Raw genomic sequence first — 20,478 nt, forward strand, 5'->3', positions numbered from 1 at the left:
ATCCTCAGCGCCTGGGCCAACTTTTGCTCCAATGGAGCCTCGGTTGTGGGAGGGGAAGAGAGAGACAGAGAGGAAGGAGAGGGGGAGGGGTGGAGAAGCACATGGGCGCTTCTCCTGTGTGCCCTGGCTGGGAATCGAACCCGGGACTCCTGCACGCCAGGCCGATGCTCTACCACTGATCCAACTGGCCAGGGCTGAATTTCACTTTCTTTATCATTAGTAGCTATATAGTCTTGAGTGGAAGGCATATTAGCCTCCAGAAACTGTAAAGTGAGGATAACTTTCCTAAACTCACAAAGCTGGTAGGTTCTCTAATTTTAGAGTTGTGCCCTTAACTACTTTATTTTTTCCATTATACCTTCACATTTTCTCTAGAATCCCCATAATTCCATTCTACCCTGAAAATAACTTTGTAATGTTTATAGTCTTCTCTCTGTTCATTTTTCTAAAGTGAATATCCCAGTATAGTGGCTATTCAACTATTGTATTTCAGGCTTCTGAAATTACCAAGGGTGGAATCAGAGTTGTTGGAGATCTAGTCAGTTAAAAAATTCAAATTGGAATGTAGATTGTCTTTTTTTTTTCTTTTGACAGAGACAGAGAGAGTCTGAGAGAGGAACAGACAGGGACAGACAGACCGGAAGAGAGAGAGATGAGAAGCATCAATTCTTTGTTGCAGCATCTTAGTTATTAATTGATTGCTTGTTCATTGATTGCTTTCTCATATGTGCCTTGACCAGGGGGCTACAGCAGAGCGAAGGACCCCTTCCTTGCTCAAGCCAGCAACTTTGGGCTCAAGCCAGCGACCTTGGAGTCATGTCTATGATCCCATACTCAAGCCAGCGACCCTGCGCTCAAGCTGGATGAGCCCATGCTCAAACTAGTGACCTTGGGGTTTTGAGCCTGGGTCCTCTGTGTCCCAGTCTGACACTATATCCAGTGCACCACTGCCTGGTCAGGCCAGACTGCCTTTTGAATGTTCTTCATCTTCCTCTGAGGCAAGGAATATAGGGAAGAGTATCTAGATCTTTGACAGATGATGTAACATTTTAACATGCCATTTTGGTCTCTAGTTTTTACCTAAGCTGATGTGTTAATAAAAATAGTGTTATGTACAGTAGGGAATATAGTCAATAATATAATAACTTTATATGGTGATAGAAAATTACTAGACTTGTACTGGTGATCACTTCTTAAGGTATATAGATGTTGAATCACTATGTTATACACCCGGCAGTGATATATTATTTTGTCAACTACCCTTTTTTTTTCTTGTGACAGACAGAGAGATACAAAGAGAGGGACAACCAGGAAGGGAGAGAGATGAGAAGCATCAATTTTTCATTGCAGCTCCTTAGTTGTTCAGTGATTGCTTCAACTGTCAAAAAACAATTGAAGCATCAATTCTTCGTTGCAGCATCTTAGTTCATTGATTGCTTTCTCATATGTGCCTTGACCTGGAGGCTACAGCAGACTGAGTAACCCCTTGCTCAAGCCAGCAACCTTGGGTCCAAGCTGGTGAGCCTTGCTCAAACCAGATGAGCCCGTGCTCAAGCTGGTGACCTTGGGGTCTCGAACCTGGGTCCTCCACGTCCCAGTCTGACGCTTTATCCACTGCACCACTACCTGGTTAGGCTCAACTATACTTTAATAAAATTTTTTACAAATGTTTCTGGAGATATATAGATTTCTCATAAATAGCACTAATATTAGTTTGTATGATATAGAATTGCTTCTCCTAAAATGCAGTCAAATCAATATTTATTGAAGTAATTAAGTAGTTTTTTAATATTATCCAGCTTTCTTTTTTAGTCCTATGAATACTCTTTATCTTCCTTGTTCCGTAACAAGACAGGAACAATGTGCTAGATCTTTTTAAGTCTTTATTTTTATTTATTTATTTATTACAGAGACAGAGAGTGAGTCAGAGCGAGGGATAGACAGGGACAGACAGACAGGAACGAAGAGAGATGAGAAGCATCAATCATTTGTTTTTCATTGCGCTTGCAACATCTTAGTTGTTCATTGATTGCTTTCTCATATGTGCCTTGACCACGGGCCTTCAGCAGACTGAGTAAACCCTTGTTGGACCCAGCGACCTTGGGTTCAAGCTGGTAGACTTTTGCTCAAACCAGATGAGCCCACGCTCAAGCTGGAGACCTAGGGGTCTCGAACCTGGGTCCTCTGCATCCCAGTCCAACGCTCTATCCACTGCGCCACCGCCTGGTCAGGCCAATGTGCTAGATCTTGAACTTGTATTTAAAAAGTCTTTCTCCCAAGAGTATAGCATTGAATGGTAATGAAAGACTATGCTGACAATAAAAAAATTACTCTGAGAAAAGTATCTGTCAAATAGATCAGTGGTCCCCAGCCTTTTTTGGGCCACGGACTGGTTTAATGTCAGAAAATACTTTCACAGACCAGCCTTTAGGGTGGGGTGGATAAATGTATCATATGACCGAGACAAGTGTCAAGAGTGAGTCTTAGACGGATGTAACAGAGGGAGTCTGGTCATTTTTAAAAAATAAAACATCGTTCAGACTTAAATATAAATAAAATGGAAATGTAAGTTATTTATTCTTTTTCTGTGGACCGGTACCAAATGGCCCATGGAGCGGTACCGGTCTGCAGCTTGGGGGCTGGGGACCACTGAAATAGATGACTTATTTGTTATGGAATTAGAACATATATAGATTTACCTGACCAAAGACATACTGTTATATAGTACTGTTCTGGAATGCTCTGCAACCAGCAGCCAAAAGCCTTCAGATCGGAGTCTGAGGCAGGGCAGCAGTCCGTACCTGGACAAACGAGGTAAGAATAAGTGGGCGGAAACAACAAGGACATGTGCTTTCTCGGAATTGTGATAAAGACATTCATGGCTTTGTGGTTCAAGGTGTCCCGAGTAATACCTGTGTAGGGTATGGCTCCATTACCTCGTTAGCTCTGTGAAAACTCTGTGAAAACTCTGTGGTTTGGTGCTGCTATTAGGGTTCTGTATTGTTTCCGAGTCCCTGTGGGCACGATGTGACTTTGGGATGCGGTTGCAGAGGACCGGCATCGTTCAGCTTACTGGTGTGGACAGATAAAGGATTTTTCTCTTTTAATAGAATATTTGACTTTTCTACATGTATTTTTTTATGAAGTTTCAGGCTCAGATTTTATATTGTACTAATAAATATTCACAGCAACACTTTTTCAGGAATATTTTTAGGAAGAATAGTTTTATTTGTCAAAACAATTGAAACAATCTGACATTTAAAAAACTTTTATTAAATGTTTGAAAATTTAAAAAAATGTTTGAAAATTGCACGTGAAAAAGTCTCAGTAATTTTCTAAAAAGTAAATTGCTTTATAATTTTGTTATTAATATAATACCTACTCAGAATTCTAAGTTTTTCCAGACATTTAAAGAAAAATACAAATGAGAGGGTAAAGGTCACCTCTTACCCAGTTATCCATTGGTAGTCTTTTAATGTTTTCCTAAATGAACTCAGATTTTTTAATGTAATAAAGGCATTTTATTCTATACACTATTTAGTAACTTGCTTTTTTCACCTTATGATATATATGGGAATTTTTTGTTAATAAATATTTATGTGTGCTGTTCAATACAGTAGCTACTAGCTGTTTGTGGCTATTTGCATTTAAATTAAAATTAAGTAAAATTAAAAACTTAATTTCTTGGTTGCACTAAGCCACATCGTAAGTGCTCAGGAGACCTATGTGGCTATGGCTACTATATTGAACAGCACTGATCTACTATTTATAGTGGCCACAGGGTTGTACATATTCCTGTCTACACCCAAGCCTTGAACTCTACCTAGTTTTATTCAAAATGCTTATACCAGTTCACATTCTTATAGATATTTATGAGAATACCTGTTTCCTCAGTTAATAGCAGTATTCCTTTAAATCTTTATCCATCTAAAGTTTGAAAATAGTATCCTGTTTTAATTGGTATGTTTTGTCTACTAATGAGATTGAAAATCTTTTTGAGTGCTTGTTTGGCCTTTTTTTCTTTTGTAAATTGGCTATACTAGGTAATTTTAATTTGTACGAATTAATTTGTACAGTCCTAGTGATGTGTAATTAGGAGAGAACTCAGTGAGCTTGATGACATTGAATATTAAACTAGTGAAATTTTAAACTATGACTTTTTAAAAAGTATTTTACAGTTAGGGTTAAGGTTAAAATGATGGTTTGACATTGGTTCAATTGACTTACCACAGGTAATTCAACAGGCATTGCATCGGCCCCCCAGCTCCGCTGCGCAGTACCTGCAGCAGATGTACGCGGCGCAGCAGCAGCACTTGATGCTACACACTGCCGCCCTGCAGCAGCAGCACCTGAGCAGCTCCCAGCTGCAGAGCCTCGCTGCCGTTCAGGTGAGACTGAATAAACGCAGTATGATGAGGCCCAGGGTGACGTTATCTGCAGGTAATTGTGGAAAATAAATAGGTTTGGTATTATTTCAGAGTTCTCAGATGTTTCATGATCATGTTCTCTCAAGGAAATATAATGGGCTGCCAAATTGAAGTTAATTAAAAGAAATAATGGATATGTTTTATATGTTCTCTGTTGGCTGACTTTGTCCCATTGCTTTTTTATCTTCATTGCAGAAATGCTGTGCTAGTGTCATGATTTTGTGCACAAAATTCTGGGTACAACAGTGGAGACTTAGGGTTACACGGCTTGTCTTTATATTTTAACCAGGATGCAAGTAATTTACACTTATTGAAAACTATCCAACAGTATAAAATTGTTTATAAGAGGTAAAAGTAGGTGTTCCTGTCCTACACTCACTGCTGTTTTCCATTTTTAGAGGTGGCCACTCTACTAATTTAATATGTATCCCTCTAGAAATTTTCTATATAAAGAAATGCATGTACATATTTATAAAATCTAATCATACTATTCCTACTGATAACAGGATGATTGTATGATTAAATAATACTTGTGTTTTCAAAGAGAGTTTTATTATTTTACTGTTTAAATACAACTATAGTATATGTGAGATTTAATCTTAAATCTTACTAGAGGGGAATACCAGTTGACCGAATCTGAAAAAGGTTTATTTCTCTTGTAAACACACCCCCAGCTGTTGCTTTCTCTTGGTAGTGTAATTTTAAATAACATCATGTTCATGATATGAGTTAGGAAACTAAAAGCCACTGGCACTTGATGTAGCTTCATTTTTTTTTTTGTAATATCAGAATGGTGATTGCACTTTAAAGAAGACAGGCCTGTAGAGAAACTGATAATGAGCTCAGCTATTAAAATAAGATTAACCAGGCCCTGGCTGGTTGGCTCAGTGGTAGAGTGTCGGCCTGGCGTGCAGGGGACCCGGGTTCGATTCCCGGCCAGGGCACACAGGAGAAGCGCCCATCTGCTTCTCCACCCCTCCCCCTCCTCTTCCTCTCTGTCTCTCTCTTCTTCTCCTCCTGCAGCCAAGGCTCCATTGGAGCAAAGATGGCCCGGGCGCTAAGGATGGCTTTGTGGCCTCTGCCTCAGGCTCTAGAATGGCTCTGGTCGCGACAGAGCGACGCCCCGGATGGGCAGAGCATCGCCCCCTGTTGGGCGTGCCGGGTGGAATCCTGGTCAGGCGCATGCGGGAGTCTGACTGTCTCCCCGTTTCCAGCTTCGGAAAAGTACAAAAAAACCCAACAACAAACAAACAAACCAAAACAAAACAAAAGATTAACCATTGGGTCTTTCTGTTTCCACCATTAACCTTTTTTGATTTTTCTTAATCTGTTTGGATAAAGTTTAATCTTGTTGACTGTAAAAAGAATTAGTTTTGACTTTTATTGTGGTTTTGTGGTATCCTGATACCAGAAAGTTTTTAACTTCATGTTTTTATAGACATATTATAAAATCCTTATTATTCTAGGCAAGTCTGTCCAGTGGAAGACCATCGACATCCCCCACAGGAAGTGTCACACAACAGTCAAGTATGTCCCAGACATCTGTAAGTATTCTAAATTTTTTTCCTGGACGTAAAAATTTAATTATTGTATTCCAGAAGTAAACTGTTAATATTTGCAAAGCTGTTAATTGTATATTTGTTGAAATGCTATTTAAGTAACAAGTACCTAGAAATAATAAGTTTCAAGAATTTAGAGCTAATGTTAAACTTATGAAAATCTGAGTTTTAACAGTATTTTTGTATTACTTCTTATACGTTTTCCCACTGGTTGTGTTCAGATCTTTTGTGGTTCTAAATTATTATAGTTTTCAGTATGTACTGAAACCTGAAATATACAGTGCAGTGGTATTAGGCCATGCATTTACTGTGATGTATGACAGAGTGTCACATTCTTGGTGAATAGCTACATGTTTCTAGCTTTTTCTGTGAAATTCACATTTTAGAAACTACTTTTCAGTTTATGCTTACTTGAGTTATCTGGGTCACATTTATAAGTATCTACTCAAGATAGTGTAATTTATTTTGAAGAAGGAGTAAAAGAAATCTGGTTTGCTGTAGTGCATATATAATATACTGGGAAATTGTGCGAAGATTCCTGGTTGAAAGAAATTTAAGGCATGGTAATACTTGTTTAACTTTTTTTTTCTTTTTTTGTATTTTTATGAAGTTAGAAGCAGGGAGGCAGAGAGACAGACTCCCGCATGCGCCTAATTGGAATCCACCCAACATGTCCACTAGGGGTCAATGCTCTGCCCATCTGGGGCATTGCTCAGTGGCAACCGGAGCCATTCCAGTGCCTGAGGCGGAGGCCATGGAGCCATTCTCAGCGCCCGGGCCAACTTTTGCTCCAATGGAGGCTTGGCTGAGGGAAGGGAAGAGAGAGACAGAGAGAAAGAAGAGGGGGAGAGGTGGAGAAGCAGATGGACGCTTCTCCTGTGTGCCATGACTGGGAATCGAACCCGGGACTTCCATACGCCGGGCCAATGCTCTACCACTGAGCCAACCGTCCAGGGCCTTTTTATTTTGATGTAATATCAAATTGCAAGAATAATAAAATTTATTTAGATTCACCAGTTAGCATTTTGGCTCATTGCTTTATCATTTATTTTTTTCTCTTTACATATTTATATATTATCTTTATCTGAATCATTTGTGGGTAAGTTGAGACATGTTCCTTTATTCATAACTATTTTGACATGTATTTACTAAGAACAAAGTTGTTTTTTTAGGAAGCCCCATGAAAATGATCAAATTCAGGAAACTCCACATTAATACAATGCAGTATATATTAAAATTTCAATTGTCCTATAGTTGTCAACGTCATCACTATAGATGTTTTGGACTAGATAATTCTTTGTTTTGGGGGACTGTCTTGTGCATTATAGAATTAGCAGCAGCCTTAGGTTCTATCCACTTAGATGCCAGTAGACTGTGGCCTTCCTCCTGCCCCCATTGTGACAACCCAGAATGTCTCTAGATGTTGCCTAATGTTTTCTGGAGGCAAAGCTGTCCCTGGTTGAGAACGATTGAGTTAATATTATAATGCCCTTTTTAGCTATTTTTTTCTGATCCAGTATGGTAGTACTTTGTTGCTTTGTAAAATTAATTCCAACAGAATAAGTTTGTAGATGGCTAATGAATTGAAAATGAACTTGTGCTCTACTTCTTTAGCTAAGGAAAGTACTCTGGAACATAAATAAAATTAATTTAAAAAGAAATTATTTAAAACTTAAAAATGTTAGCCTGAAGAAAATGAAAAATCAAAGTAATGTAATCTTGCCCTAAGCATTAATACTATATTTATGGTTATTGATGTCAGGTATGTCATTAATTAATACATTGGTTGTTAAGGAAAGGACTAGTAAACATTTTGTGGGTTGGTTAAAAACATTATAGACGAATTATTTATTCCATGAAATACTGGAGTAACATTAGACAACACAGAAATAAGTGTTTTTTAATATTTTTCCCTTCACATTATTAAAAGATATCCTTTTGAAACTATTCTCTCATTGTGATTTTATCTATGTGACTTTCATAGAATCTATAATTCCAGTGATTGTGCTTAATTTTTATGACATTGTTAGTGCTACTTGTCATAAATCAGGCAGCCTTGTGTGATGAAGTATGCCAGAACCTGTGAGTGGCTGGTGGGGAAAAAGAAGTAATTTAGGAGAAAGGATTACCAGGAGATAAAAAAGAATAATCTTTTGTATTTGTTTTATTTTCTATCCTAGCTGAGCAATAGCTCAAATTGACTAGTAGCCTAAATTATGATACCCAAGGTTGCTTAGTAAGTTTAGGTCAAGCTCCAAGAGGGGTAGAACATGGTAGCGGAAGTCTCTTAAGTAGTGATCATAATGATCCATCAGGTGGCAGTCTAGTAGTTTTCAGAGTTTCGGTTACTTTGAGGTAGTAAAAAATGGCTACAAGGTAGGTTGTCAAATTGCCAGCCAAATAGGTTGGGGTTTAGAGTAGGAGTGGGATCCCAATGTGGAAATGGAATATATATATTTTAAAATTTTATTTTATTTTAATTTATTGGGTTTACATAGATTCTAGTGTCCCCCTGAATACCGCCCCCTTCCCCCCCTCCGTGTTCCCCACCACATCCGCCTTGCCCTCCTCCTCGCAACACCCACCCCCTGGTTTTGCTTTTCTGCTCTCATCCCATTCTATCATCCCCTTTCCCTGGTCCGTTTTCCCTCTAGACCCTTTGATCCACCTCTGTCTCTATTCCGTTCCTTAATACATATTGTTCATTGCATTCCTCAGATGAGTGAGGTCATATGGTATTTTTCTTTCTCTGCCTGGCTTATTTCACTTAACATAATAGTTTCCAGGTCCATTCATATTGTTGCAAAAAGTAAGATTTCCTTCTTTTTCATGGCCCCATAGTGTTCCATTGTGTATATGTACCACTGCTTTTTTGTGTGTGTGTGTTTTTTCCTGAAGTTAGAAACGGGGAGGCAGCCAGACAGACCCGCATGTGCCTAACCGGAATCCACCCGGCACGCCCACCAGGGGGCGCCGCCCCACCACAACCAGAGCCGCCCCAGCACCTGTGGCAGAGGCCATAGAGCCATCCCCAGTGCCCAGGTGGGCGAACACCTTGCTCCAAAGGAGCCCCGGCTGCGGGAGGGGAAGAGAGAGACCAAGAGGAATGGGAGGGGAGGGGTGGAGAAGCAGACGGGCGTTTCTCCTGTGTCCCTGGCCGGGAATCGAACCCGGGACTCCTGCACGCCAGGTGGATGCTCTACCATTGAACCAACCGGCCAGGGCCTGTACCACTGCTTTTTAATCCACTCGCCCACTGATGGACACTTGGGCTGTTTCCAGATCTTCGCTATTGTGAACAATGCTGCCATAAACATGGGAGTGCATTTCTCCTTTTGAATCATTGATGTGGTGTTCTTGGGATATATTGCTAAAAGTGGGTTGGCTGGGTCAAAAGACAGTGTCATTTTTAATTGTTTGAGGAATCTCCATACTGTTTTCCACAGAGGCTGCACCAGTCTGCCTTCCCACCAGCAGTGCAGGAGGGTTCCCTTTTCTCCACATCCTTGCCAACACTTACTCTGTTGTTTTGTTGATGAGCGCCATTCTGACTGGTTTTAATTTGCATTCTCCAATGATTAGTGATGTTGAGCATTTTTTCATGTACCTATTGGCCATCTGTATGTCCTTTTTGGAGAAGTGTCTATTCATTTATTTTGCCCCCCCCCCTTTTTTTTTTTTTTTTTAACAGATACAGTCAGAGAGAGGCTATAGACAGACAGGAACGGAGAGAGATGCATCAATCATTAGTTTTTTTCATTATGACACCTTAGCTGCTCATTGATTGCTTTCTCATATGTGCCTTGACCGCAGTCCTTCAGCAGACCGAGTAACCCCTTGCTTGAGCCAGCGACCTTGGGTCCAAGATGGTGAGCTTTTTTTTTTTTTGCTCAAGCCAGATGAGCCCGCGCTCAAGCTGGTGACCTCGGGGTCTCGAACCTGGGTCCTTCTGCATCCCAGTCCGATGCTCTATCCACTGCACCAGTGCCTGATCAGGCTCTTTTGCCCATTTTTTGATTGGATTGTTTATCTTCCTGGTGTTGAGTTTTACAAGTTCTTTATAAATTTTGGTTATTAACCCCTATCAGACGTATTGTCGAATATGTTCTCCCATTGTGTGGTTTGCCTTTTTATTTTGTTCATATTGTCTAGCTGGGCAAAAGCTTTTTAGTTTGATATAGTCCCATTTGTTCATCCTGTCCTTTATTTCCCTTGCCGTGGAGATAAATTAGCAAATATATTGCTGCAAGTGATGTTGGAGAGCTTACTGCTTGTGTTTTCCTCTAGGATGCTTATGGTTTCACAACTTACATTTAAATCTTTTATCCATTTTGAGTTTATTTTTGTGAATGGTGTAAGTTGGTGGTCTAGTTTCATTTTTTTTTCTGGTAGCTGTTCAATTTTCTCAACACCATTTGTTAAAGACACTGTCTTTATTCCATTTCATGCTCTTACCGCCTTTGTCAAATATCAATTGTGCATAGAGCTGTGGGTTTATTTCTGGGTTCTTTGTTCTGTTCCATTGATCTGTATGCCTGTTCTTATGCCAGTACCAAGCTGTTTTGAGTACAGTGGTCTTGTAGTATAACTTGATATCAGAAAGTGTGATACCACCCACTGTATTCTTCTTTTTCAAGATTGCTGAGGCTATTCGTGTTCTTTTTTGGTTCCATATGAATTTTTGGAATATTTGTTCTATATCTTTGAAGTATGTCATTGGTATTTTAATAGGAATTGCATTGAATTTATAAATTGCTTTGGGTAATATAGACATTTTAATGATGTTTATTTTTCCTAACTATGAACACAGTATATGCTCCCACTTGTTTGTATCTTCCTTGATTTCTTTTATTAATGTTTTATAATTTTCTGAGTATAAGTTTTTAACCTCCTTGGTTAAATTTACTCCAAGGTACTTTATTTGTTTTGTTGCAATAGTAAAGCGGATTGTTTTCTTTCTTTTTTTTTTTTTTTGTATTTTTCTGAAGCTGGAAACCGGGAGAGACAGACAGACTCCCGCATGTGCCCGACCGGGATCCACCCGGCACGCCCACCAGGGGCGATGCTCTGCCCACCAGGGGGCGATGCTCCGCCCCTCCGGGGGGTCGCTCTGCCACGACCAGAGCCACTCTAGCGCCTGGGGCAGAGGCCAAGGAGCCATCCCCAGCGCCCGGGCCATCCCTGCTCCAGTGGAGCCCCAGCTGCGGGAGGGGAAGAGAGAGACAGAGAGGAAGGAGAGGGGCGGGGTGGAGAAGCAAATGGGCACTTCTCCTATGTGTCCTGGCCGGGAATCGAACCCGGGTCCCCCGCACGCCAGGCCAACGCTGTACCGCTGAGCCAACAGGCCAGGGCCGGGGATTGTTTTTTTAATTTCTCTTTCAGACAGATCATTGTTGGTGTATAAAAATGCCTCTGATTTCTGAGTATTAATTTTATATCCTGCCACCTTGCTGAATTCATTTATCAGGTACAGTAGTTTTTTGACTGAGACTTTAGGATTTTCTATATACAATATCATATCATCAGCAAATAACGAGAGTTTTACTTCTTGTTTTCCAATTTGGATGCCTTTTATCTCTTCTTGTCTGATTGCTGTGGCTAGGACTTCCAGAACTATGTTGAATAAGAGTGGTGAAAGAGGGCACCCCTGCCTTGTTCTTGATCTTAAGGGGATTGCTTTTAATTTTTGCCTGTTGAGTATGATGTTGGCTGTGGGTTTGTCATAGATGGTCTTTATGATGTTGAGGTATGTTTCCTGTATTCCCACTTTGCTGAGAGTTTTGATCATGAATGGGTGCTGGATTTTATCAAATGCTTTTTCTGCATGTGATTTTTCTCCTTTCTTTTGTTTATGTGATGAATCACATTGATTGATTTGTGAATATTGTACCAGCCTTGCCTCCCCAGAATAAATCCCACTTGATCCTGATGTTTGAATTTTTTCATGTATTGCTGGGTCCGGTTTGCTAATATTTTGTTGAGAATTTTAGCATCTAAATTTATCAGGGATATTGGCCTATAGTTTTCTTTCTTTGTGTTGTTTATGCCTGGTTTTGGAATCAGAATTATGCTCGCTTCATAAAAGGAGCTTGGAAGTCTTCCCTCTTGAATTTTTTGAAATAGCTTGAGAAGGATAGGAGTTAGTTCTTCTTTGAATGTTTGGTACAATTCGCCTGTGAAGCTATCTGGCCCAGGGCTTTTGTTTGTTGGCAGTTTTTTGATAACTGTTTTGATCTCATTTGCTGTAATCAGTCTATTTAGGTTTTTGATTCTGCCAGATTGATTTTTGAAAGATTATATTTTTCAAGGAATTTGTCCATTTCACCTAGGTTGTCTAATTTTTTGGCATATAGTTCTTCATAGTATTTTCTTACAATCCTTTATATTTTTTCCATGTCAGTTATTACTTCTCTGCTCTCATTTCTAATTTTATTTATTTGAGTCTTTTCTCTTTTTTTCTTGGTGAGTCTGGTTAAAGGTTCATCTATCTTGTTTACCTTTTCAAAGAACCAGCTCTTGGTTTCATTGATCTTCTGTATTGTTTTTTTAGCTTCTATGTCATTTATTTCTGCTCTAATCTTTATTATTTCATTCCTTCTACTTCATTTGGGCTTTACTTGCTGTTCTTTTTCTAGCTCTTTTAGTTGTAGAGTTATTGTTTATTTGAGCTTTTTTTAGCTTCTTAAGGTATGCCTGTAGTGCTATGTACTTCCCTTGCAGGACTGCTTTTGCTGTGTCCCATAGATTTTGAGTTGTCATATGCTCATTTTCATTTGTTTCAAGGAAATACTTTATTTCTTCCTTGATCTTATTGTTAACCCATTCATTATTTAATAACATGCTATTTAGTTTCCAAGTAGTTGAGTGTTTTCAGTTTTTCTATTGTAGTTGATTTCTAGTTTCATGCCATTGTGGTCAGAGAAGATGCTTGATATGATTTCAATCATCTTAAATTTGTTGAGACTCATTTTATGCCTTAATTTGTGGTCTGTCCTAGAGAATGTACCATGAGCACTTGAAAAGAATGTATATTCTGCTGTTCAGGGTGAAAGATTCTGAAGATATCTATTAAATCCAGTTGATGTAGTGTGTCCCTTAATTCTGCTGTTTGTTAATTTTCTTTCTTAAGGATCTATCTAGTGATGTTAGTGGGGTATTGAAATCCCCTACTATTTATAGTATTGCTGTTGATCTCATCCTTTATATCCACCAAAGTCTGCTTTATATATTTAGTTGCTCCTATATTAGGTGTGTAGATATTTATAATGGTTATCTCTTCCTGTTGGATTGTTCCCTTTATCATTATGTAGTGACCTTCTTTATCCCTTACTATAGTCTTTGTTTTAAAGTCTATTTTGTTAGATACAAGTATTGCTACCCCAGCTTTTTTTTTCATTTCTATTTGCATGAAATATTTTTTTCCATCCTTTCACTTTCAGTCTATGTGTATCTTTTGTTTTAAGGTGGGTCTCTTGTAGACAGCATATGTACGGGTCCTGTTTTCTTTTTTTTTTTCTTTTCTTTTTTTTTTTCCTTTTTTCTGAAGCTGGAAACAGGGAGAGACAGTCAGACAGACTCCCGCATGCGCCCGATCGGGATCCACCCGGCACGCCCACCAGGGGCGACGCTCTGCCCACCAGGGGGCGATGCTCTGCCCATCCTGGGCGTCGCCATGTTGCGACCAGAGCCACTCTGGCGCCTGAGGCAGAGGCTACAGAGCCATCCCCAGCGCCCGGGCCATCTTTGCTCCAATAGAGCCTTGGCTGCGGGAGGGGAAGAGAGAGACAGAGAGGAAAGCGCGGCGGAGGGGTGGAGAAGCAAATGGGCGCTTCTCCTGTGTGCCCTGGCCGGGAATCGAACCCGGGTCCTCTGCACGCTAGGCCGACGCTCTACCGCTGAGCCAACCGGCCAGGGTGGGTCCTGTTTTCTTATCCATTCAGCTACCCTTTGTCTTTTGATTGGAATATTTATTCCGGAAATGGAATATTTTTAAAAAATGGAGTCAAATGGGAGCAGTGGCTCTCAAATGGGCTTTGGTCTAGAAAGTCCTCTGGGCCAGACACGTTTTGTTATCTCCTTTTTGGAACACCAGTGGGTGATTGGGAGTTAAATGGCTTTTCTTAGCAGACTTGGTTTTTCTCTGGTGACAGTTAGAATTAGTGCCCTTGGGAAGAGAGCTTCCAGTAATAGGGCTTAAGCAGTAAATTCCTTTATATGAAGTGTACAGCCTGAGGCATGAAGTGCCAAGATTTTCCAGGGCTTTAAAGTGAAGGGGACTTAGGCCCTGGCTGGTTGGCTCAGTGTTGGCCTGGTGTGTGGAATTCTTGGGTTCGATTCCCAGCCAGGGCACACAGGAGAAACTACCATCTGCTTCTCCACCCCTCCCCCTCTCCCCTCTTTCTCTCTCTTTCTTCCTCTCTCTCTCTCTCTCTCTCTCTTCCCCTCCAGGAGCCAAGGCTCCATTGTAGCAAGGTTGGCCTGGGTGGTGAGGATGGCTTCATGGCCTCCACCTCAGGCACTAGAATGGCTCCGGTTGCAGCAGAGCAATGCCCCAGATAGGCAGAGCATTGCCCTCTGGTGGGCATGCTGGGTGGATTCCGGTCAGGCACATGCAGGAGTCTTTCTCTCTGCCTCCCTGCTTCTCACTTCAGAAAAAATAAAATACAAAAATAAATAAATAAATAAAGTGAAAGGGACTTAGGAGTGTTGGGGTATAAATGACAGACAAAATAATGGAAACTGTTATGAGCATCTGGTTCAAGTCAGAGGAACAAAGGTGAAAGTAGAGGAGAGCCTTATCAGTGGTGGAAAGGAGAAGTTTCTTTTAGTTGGGCCAGCTTGACTTGCAGAGGTGGGTGATGCTCTACCTTCTCTCATAGGTTGGGCTGGACATGTTATAAACATTTATTCTTTGATCTCACAACTTCGATAAAATGGAATGCAATGTAGGTAGTTAGGAAGTAACTAGTTTTGTGTTTTTTTTAAGAAAAAGGAAAATTTTCTGTCTGTACTTTGTGTTCTACTTCTTTAAATAGTACTCTCAGACATTTTAGCTATCAGCCAATCTTTTTTTTTTGACAGAGACAGTGAGAGGGACAGATAGGGACAGACTGACAGGAAGGGAGAGATATGAGAAGCATCAATTCTTTCTTGTGGCATCTTAGTTGTGCATTGATTGCTTCCTCATATGTGTCTTGATGGGGAAGTGTCTACAGCAGCCCTGATGACCCCTTGCTCAAGCCAGCAACCTTGGGCTCAAGCTGGTGAGTCTTGTGCAAACCAGATGAGCCCACACTCAAGTCAGCAACCTCGAGATTTTGGACCTGGGTCCTCTGTATCCCAGTCCGATGCTCTATCCACTGCGCTACCACCTGGACAGGCGCCAATCATTTTTTGAAAAAACTTTTATTATGTTTTTGTTTAGCGTGTGTGGTCTGTGCTTACTGGAGTCATTTAGCCTCTCTTTCCCTCTCACCCTGCTACGTTTCCTCCCTCCCTCCCTCCTTTCCTTCTTCCCTCTCTCCCTCCCTCCCTCCTTCCGTTCCCCATCACTGACTGAAAAGAAGTACAAGGGATTATTATTGCAGAGTGACCCAAATTATCAAGCTTTTGAGTTATGGGAAGGTTCCCTGAATGCCAAAATACATGAGTCAGAAAACTTGGCTGTAGTTTTACACTGCTAAGTGATTTAATTTTGGGGACAAGTCTTTATTCAGAATGTCTCTTTATAGAGTGATATAGAAAAAGATTATGTTTTGGGAGGGTTTATTAATAATTCACTATATAGCACATAAAAAATAGAGTTGAAGAAATAGAGTTGAATTAATGTTATCACACTGTCTGCATTTTTACTCTGTTTTGTTAGGGGCTATGCCAAAAATTATTTCTCTCTCTCGTTTTCTCTCTCACACACGCTCACACTCATACTCATGCTTTTGTGATGTGCATATGTATTACATTAAAACTCTGAAGTATGTCTTAAAATAACAAAGCATGTATTAAGTTAAACTTAATGAATGAAGACACTTTTCCAGAGTGCCTTTCCATATATTGGGTATATGAAGATGAATAACTCATGGTCCCCACCCTTAAAGAAATAAATTACTGCTTAGAAGGTAGACGTATATGCCAGAAGTATATGGAAGGTAACAGGAAAAAAGGAGGGAAACATTTTTACTAGGGATGTGGGGATGCCTGAGGAAGCTTATTAGAGCGGAAGATTTTTGACAGGGAGTTGTTCACTACATGAGAGTTGGGGCTCCGGGATAGGGAATGATGAACCTAGTCCAGAGTGTTGTTCCCAGGGCCATGCAGGCCTGAGAAATCATGATACTGCAGATAGCTTCGTATGGCTAATGTGAAGGATATTGTATTAGATCTAGGGTAGTCAACCTTTTTATACCTACCGCCTACTTTTGTATCTCTATTAGTAGTAAATTTTCTAACTGCCCACTGGTTCCACAGTAATGGTGATTTATAAAGTAGGGAAGTAACTTTACTTTATAAAATTTATAAAGCAGAGTTACAGCAAGTTAAAGCATATAATAATAATTACTTACCAAGTACTTTATGTTGGATTTCCGCTAAGTTTGGCAGAATAAATCTTCATAAAACAACTTACTCTAGTTAATTCTATCTTTTTATTTATACTTTGGTTGCTCTGCTACCGCCCACCATGAAAGCTGGAACGCCCACTAGTGGGTGGTAGGGACCAGGTTGACCACCACTGGATTAGAGGAATGGCAGGACATGATTCTAGAGTGAGTCAGCAGAGGTTGAATGTTACCCAGAAGGTTTTTATTTTCTTTTTTATATTTTTGATTAAATTTATTGGAGTGATATTGGTTACTAGGATTATATAGGTTTCAAGTATACATTTCTATGATACATCATCTATATATTTTATTGTGTGCCCACCACCTACACAGTCAGATCATCTTCTGTTACCATGTGTTTGGCCCCTGTCACCCTTTACTAATCCTCTACCTTCTCTTTCACAGAAGGTTTTAAATGATTGATTAATATTAATAAAATCGGGGAAAGATTATCTGGCAAGGAGGAGATGGCAAGATTCTAGGTAGGGGGATCACTTTGTAGCTTCTTAAGCAATCTAGGTGGAAGTGCCATGGGTTCAGATTCTCAGACCAAGTGATTTAAAGTCAAAATGGAAACAAGGAGAATAAAGGTATAGAAACATTAAGGTGCATGTGTGGTAAAGGGGAGGGAAGAGTCAGAATGACTCCCAGAGAATCTGTGTTGGGGGATTTTTAAAAGATGCCATGGCCATTTGAGAAGAAGTTGGTTATTAAGAAGGAAAGGAATAATAGTGTGATATTTGAACATGTTGATTTTCAGTTGGTAAGAGACATACAGTAAGATATATTCTGAAGATATTTGGATCTGACGCTCAGAAAAGAGTTTGTCATCAAGGATTGAGAATAATCATGATTGACTTCTTTGAAACTATGGGAATAGATGTGATAATTTAGGAATTTAAGGAGAAAACTGTTGAGGACAAAGCATGAACATTTTGGAGATGGGTTAGAAAGAAGGTTGAGGCCCTGGCTGGTTGGCTCAGCGGTAGAGCGTCAGCCTGGCATGCGGGGGACCCGGGTTCGATTCCCGGCCAGGGCACACAGGAGAAGCGCCCATTTGCTTTTCCACCCCCTCCCTCCTTCCTCTCTATCTCTCTCTTCCCCTCCCGCAGCCAAGGCTCCATTGGAGCAAAGATGGCCCGGGTGCTGGGGATGGCTCCTTGGCCTCTGCCCCAGGTGCTAGAGTGGCTCTGGTTGCGGCAGAGCGACGTCCCAGAGGGGCAGAGCATCGCCCCCTGGTGGGCAGAGCATCGCCCCTGATGGGCGTGCCGGGTGGATCCCGGTCAGGCGCATGCGGGAGTCTGTCTGACTGTCTCTCCCCGTTTCCAGCTTCAGAAAAATACAAAAAAAAAAAAAGAAAGAAAGAAAGAAAGAAGGTTGAGAAGGAATAAAAATTCTGAAAAGAATTCACTGAATTTGTCAGATAGAGGGCATTGATAAATGCTAATGGAGTGTTAGGGTGTGCTAGGAGTGAAAACCAGATTGCATACTAATTCTGTATATTATATTATGTTCATGTACTGAATTACAGGCTTTAAGTATTTTATTGAAATTAAGAAATACTTAAAAGATGAAACTAAATTTAGAGAATTACTGAACCACCTCTTCTATACCCTATACAGTTTTTAAAAACTTTTTATTTTAAAATCATTATAGACCCACAGGAGGTTACAAAAATAGTCCAAAGAAGTCCTCCTTTATAACCTTCATTCAGTTTCCTCCATTTACTGGTTCATTTTAACAAACGTCCTTGACTAGTGCAAAATCTAGTGTTTGGGGTGGAATATGGAACTGTATAGGGGGTGTAAATTTGCATTCTGTACCTCCACATGGTGCAAGCCTGCAGTTTTGATTTTAATAGGAGCTTTTCTCCCCACACTGGGAGCAAGGCAGATGGCAAGCTGCCTTGCTGTTCCTTAGCGTATGAGGTGGAGCTTCTCCGGCTCTCTTTTTACATATTGAGCAGCCGTTTTGAGGATCTTGGCTCAAAACAAGGGTTTTACTTCCGGCTCTCCCTGAAATAGGCTCAAGACCAGGTCTTCTATATCTGTAGGCTGGTATCTCCTTAGACTAGCTTGGCCTCAGCTGGAACTTTTATGTCTTTGAGTTTCCTCTTTTTTGGCACCTAGAAATTTTCTTCTCTCCCTTTTTAAAAATTCAGCTATACTAATTTTCATGCATATTTAACATTTCAGTGAGTGTATTTGGGAAGATGGATATATGAGTCCAGTCTGCATTGTTGCTTGAATTATTTATTAGAAAATGATTTCTTAATTTCTATTTTTTAAATTTTATTCTCTGCTTTGTCCACAAAAAGGATTTGAGGTTGGATTATATTAATCTTTTTTATTTTATTTTATTTTTTTTAATTAAAAAATTTTTTTTTGTATTTTTCCGAAGCTGGAAACGGGGAGGCAGTCAGACAGACTCCCGCATGCGCCCAACTGGGATCCACCCGGCACACCCATGAGGGGGTGATGCTCTGCCCATCTGGGGCGTCGCTCTGTTGCAACCAGAGCCACTCTAGTGCCTGGGGCAGAGGCCAAGGAGCCATCCTCAGCTCCCGGGCCAACTTTGCTCCAATGGAGCCTTAGCTGCGGGAGGGGAAGAGAGAGACAGAGAGGAAGGAGAGGAGGAGGAGTGGAGAAGCAGATGGGCGCTTCTCCTGTGTGCCCTGGCCGGGAATCGAATTCGGGATTTCTGCACGCCAGGCCGATGCTCTACCACTGAGCCAACTGGCCAGGGCCTATATTAATCTTTTTAAAAATATTTTTTATTTTTATTTTTATTTTTTTTGCATTTTTATTTTTTTTGCATTTTTCTGAAGCTGGAAACAGGGAGAGACAGTCAGACAGACTCCCGCATGCGCCCGACCGGGATCCACCCGGCACGCCCACCAGGGGCGACACTCTGCCCACCAGGGGGCGATGCTCTGCCCATCCTGGGCGTCGCCATGTTGCAACCAGAGCCACTCTAGCGCCTGAGGCAGAGGCCACAGAGCCATCTCCAGCGCCCGGGCCATTTTTGCTCCAATGGAGCCTTGGCTGCGGGAGGGGAAGAGAGAGACAGAGAGGAAGGTGCGGTGGATGGGTGGAGAAGCAAATGGGCGCTTCTCCTGTGTGCCCTGGCAGGGAATCGAACCCGGGTCCTCCGCACGCTAGGCCGACACTCTACCGCTGAGCCAACCGGCCAGGGCAAAAATATTTTTTATTTTTAATATGGATAATACTTGAAGTGGTATGAATTTGGAAAGATAAAAAAGGTTATGCCCAGCCCTGGCCAGTTGGCTCAGTGGTAGAGCGTTGGCCTGGCGTGCAGGGGTCCCGGGTTCGATTCCCGGCCAGGGCACACAGGAGAAGCGCCCATCTGCTTCTCCACTCCTCCCCCTCTCCTTCCTCTCTGTCTCTCTCTTCCCCTCCCGCAACCAAAGCTCCATTGGGACAAAGTTGGCCTGGGTGCTGAGGATGGCTCCGTGGCCTCTGCCTCAGGCGCTAGAAGGGCTCTGGTCGCAACAGAGCAGTGCCTCAGATGGGCAGAGCATCGCCCCCTGGTGGGTGTGCCGGGTGGATCCCAGTCGGGCGCATGCGGGAGTCTGTCTAACTGCCTCCCCGTTTCCAACTTCAGAAAAATACAACAACAACAACAACAAAAAAGGTTATGCCCTATTTCTTATTTACTCTAGCCAGTTTGCCTTCACAAATAAAACCAATTATTAGTCTCTTATGTATCCTAGAAATAAACTATGTACTAGTTTATTCTTTAACAATAGTTTTTTGTGTTTTTTTTCTTTTGTATTTTTTTTTTTTTTTTGTAATTTTCTGAAGTGAGAAGCGGAGGGGCAGACAGACTCCTGCATGCACCCGACTGGGATCCACCTGGCATGCCCACCAGGGGGCG

The 20,478-nt window shown here is 41.2% G+C and overlaps 1 protein-coding gene across 11 annotated transcripts in view; it reads left to right on the forward strand.

Moving 5' to 3' along the window:
* Nucleotides 1-20,478, forward strand: part of PHC3 (polyhomeotic homolog 3) — an 81,470-nt gene that overhangs the window by 4,310 nt on the left and 56,682 nt on the right. For 10 of the 11 annotated variants that reach the window (XR_010726912.1, XM_066241881.1, XM_066241884.1 and 7 more), the window contains 2 exons: nt 4,233-4,388; nt 5,894-5,971. Coding sequence is in view for 10 of the 11 variants with exons in the window: in XM_066241881.1 (XP_066097978.1) it covers nt 4,233-4,388; nt 5,894-5,971 (234 nt within the window). In the remaining variant the exon portion in view is untranslated. The remainder of the gene's footprint in view (nt 1-4,232; nt 4,389-5,893; nt 5,972-20,478) is intronic. The other variant, XM_066241880.1, reaches the window with a different exon arrangement.

Source organism: Saccopteryx bilineata, chromosome 8 (assembly GCF_036850765.1).
Source record: "Saccopteryx bilineata isolate mSacBil1 chromosome 8, mSacBil1_pri_phased_curated, whole genome shotgun sequence".
Classification (NCBI taxonomy): domain Eukaryota; kingdom Metazoa; phylum Chordata; class Mammalia; order Chiroptera; family Emballonuridae; genus Saccopteryx; species Saccopteryx bilineata.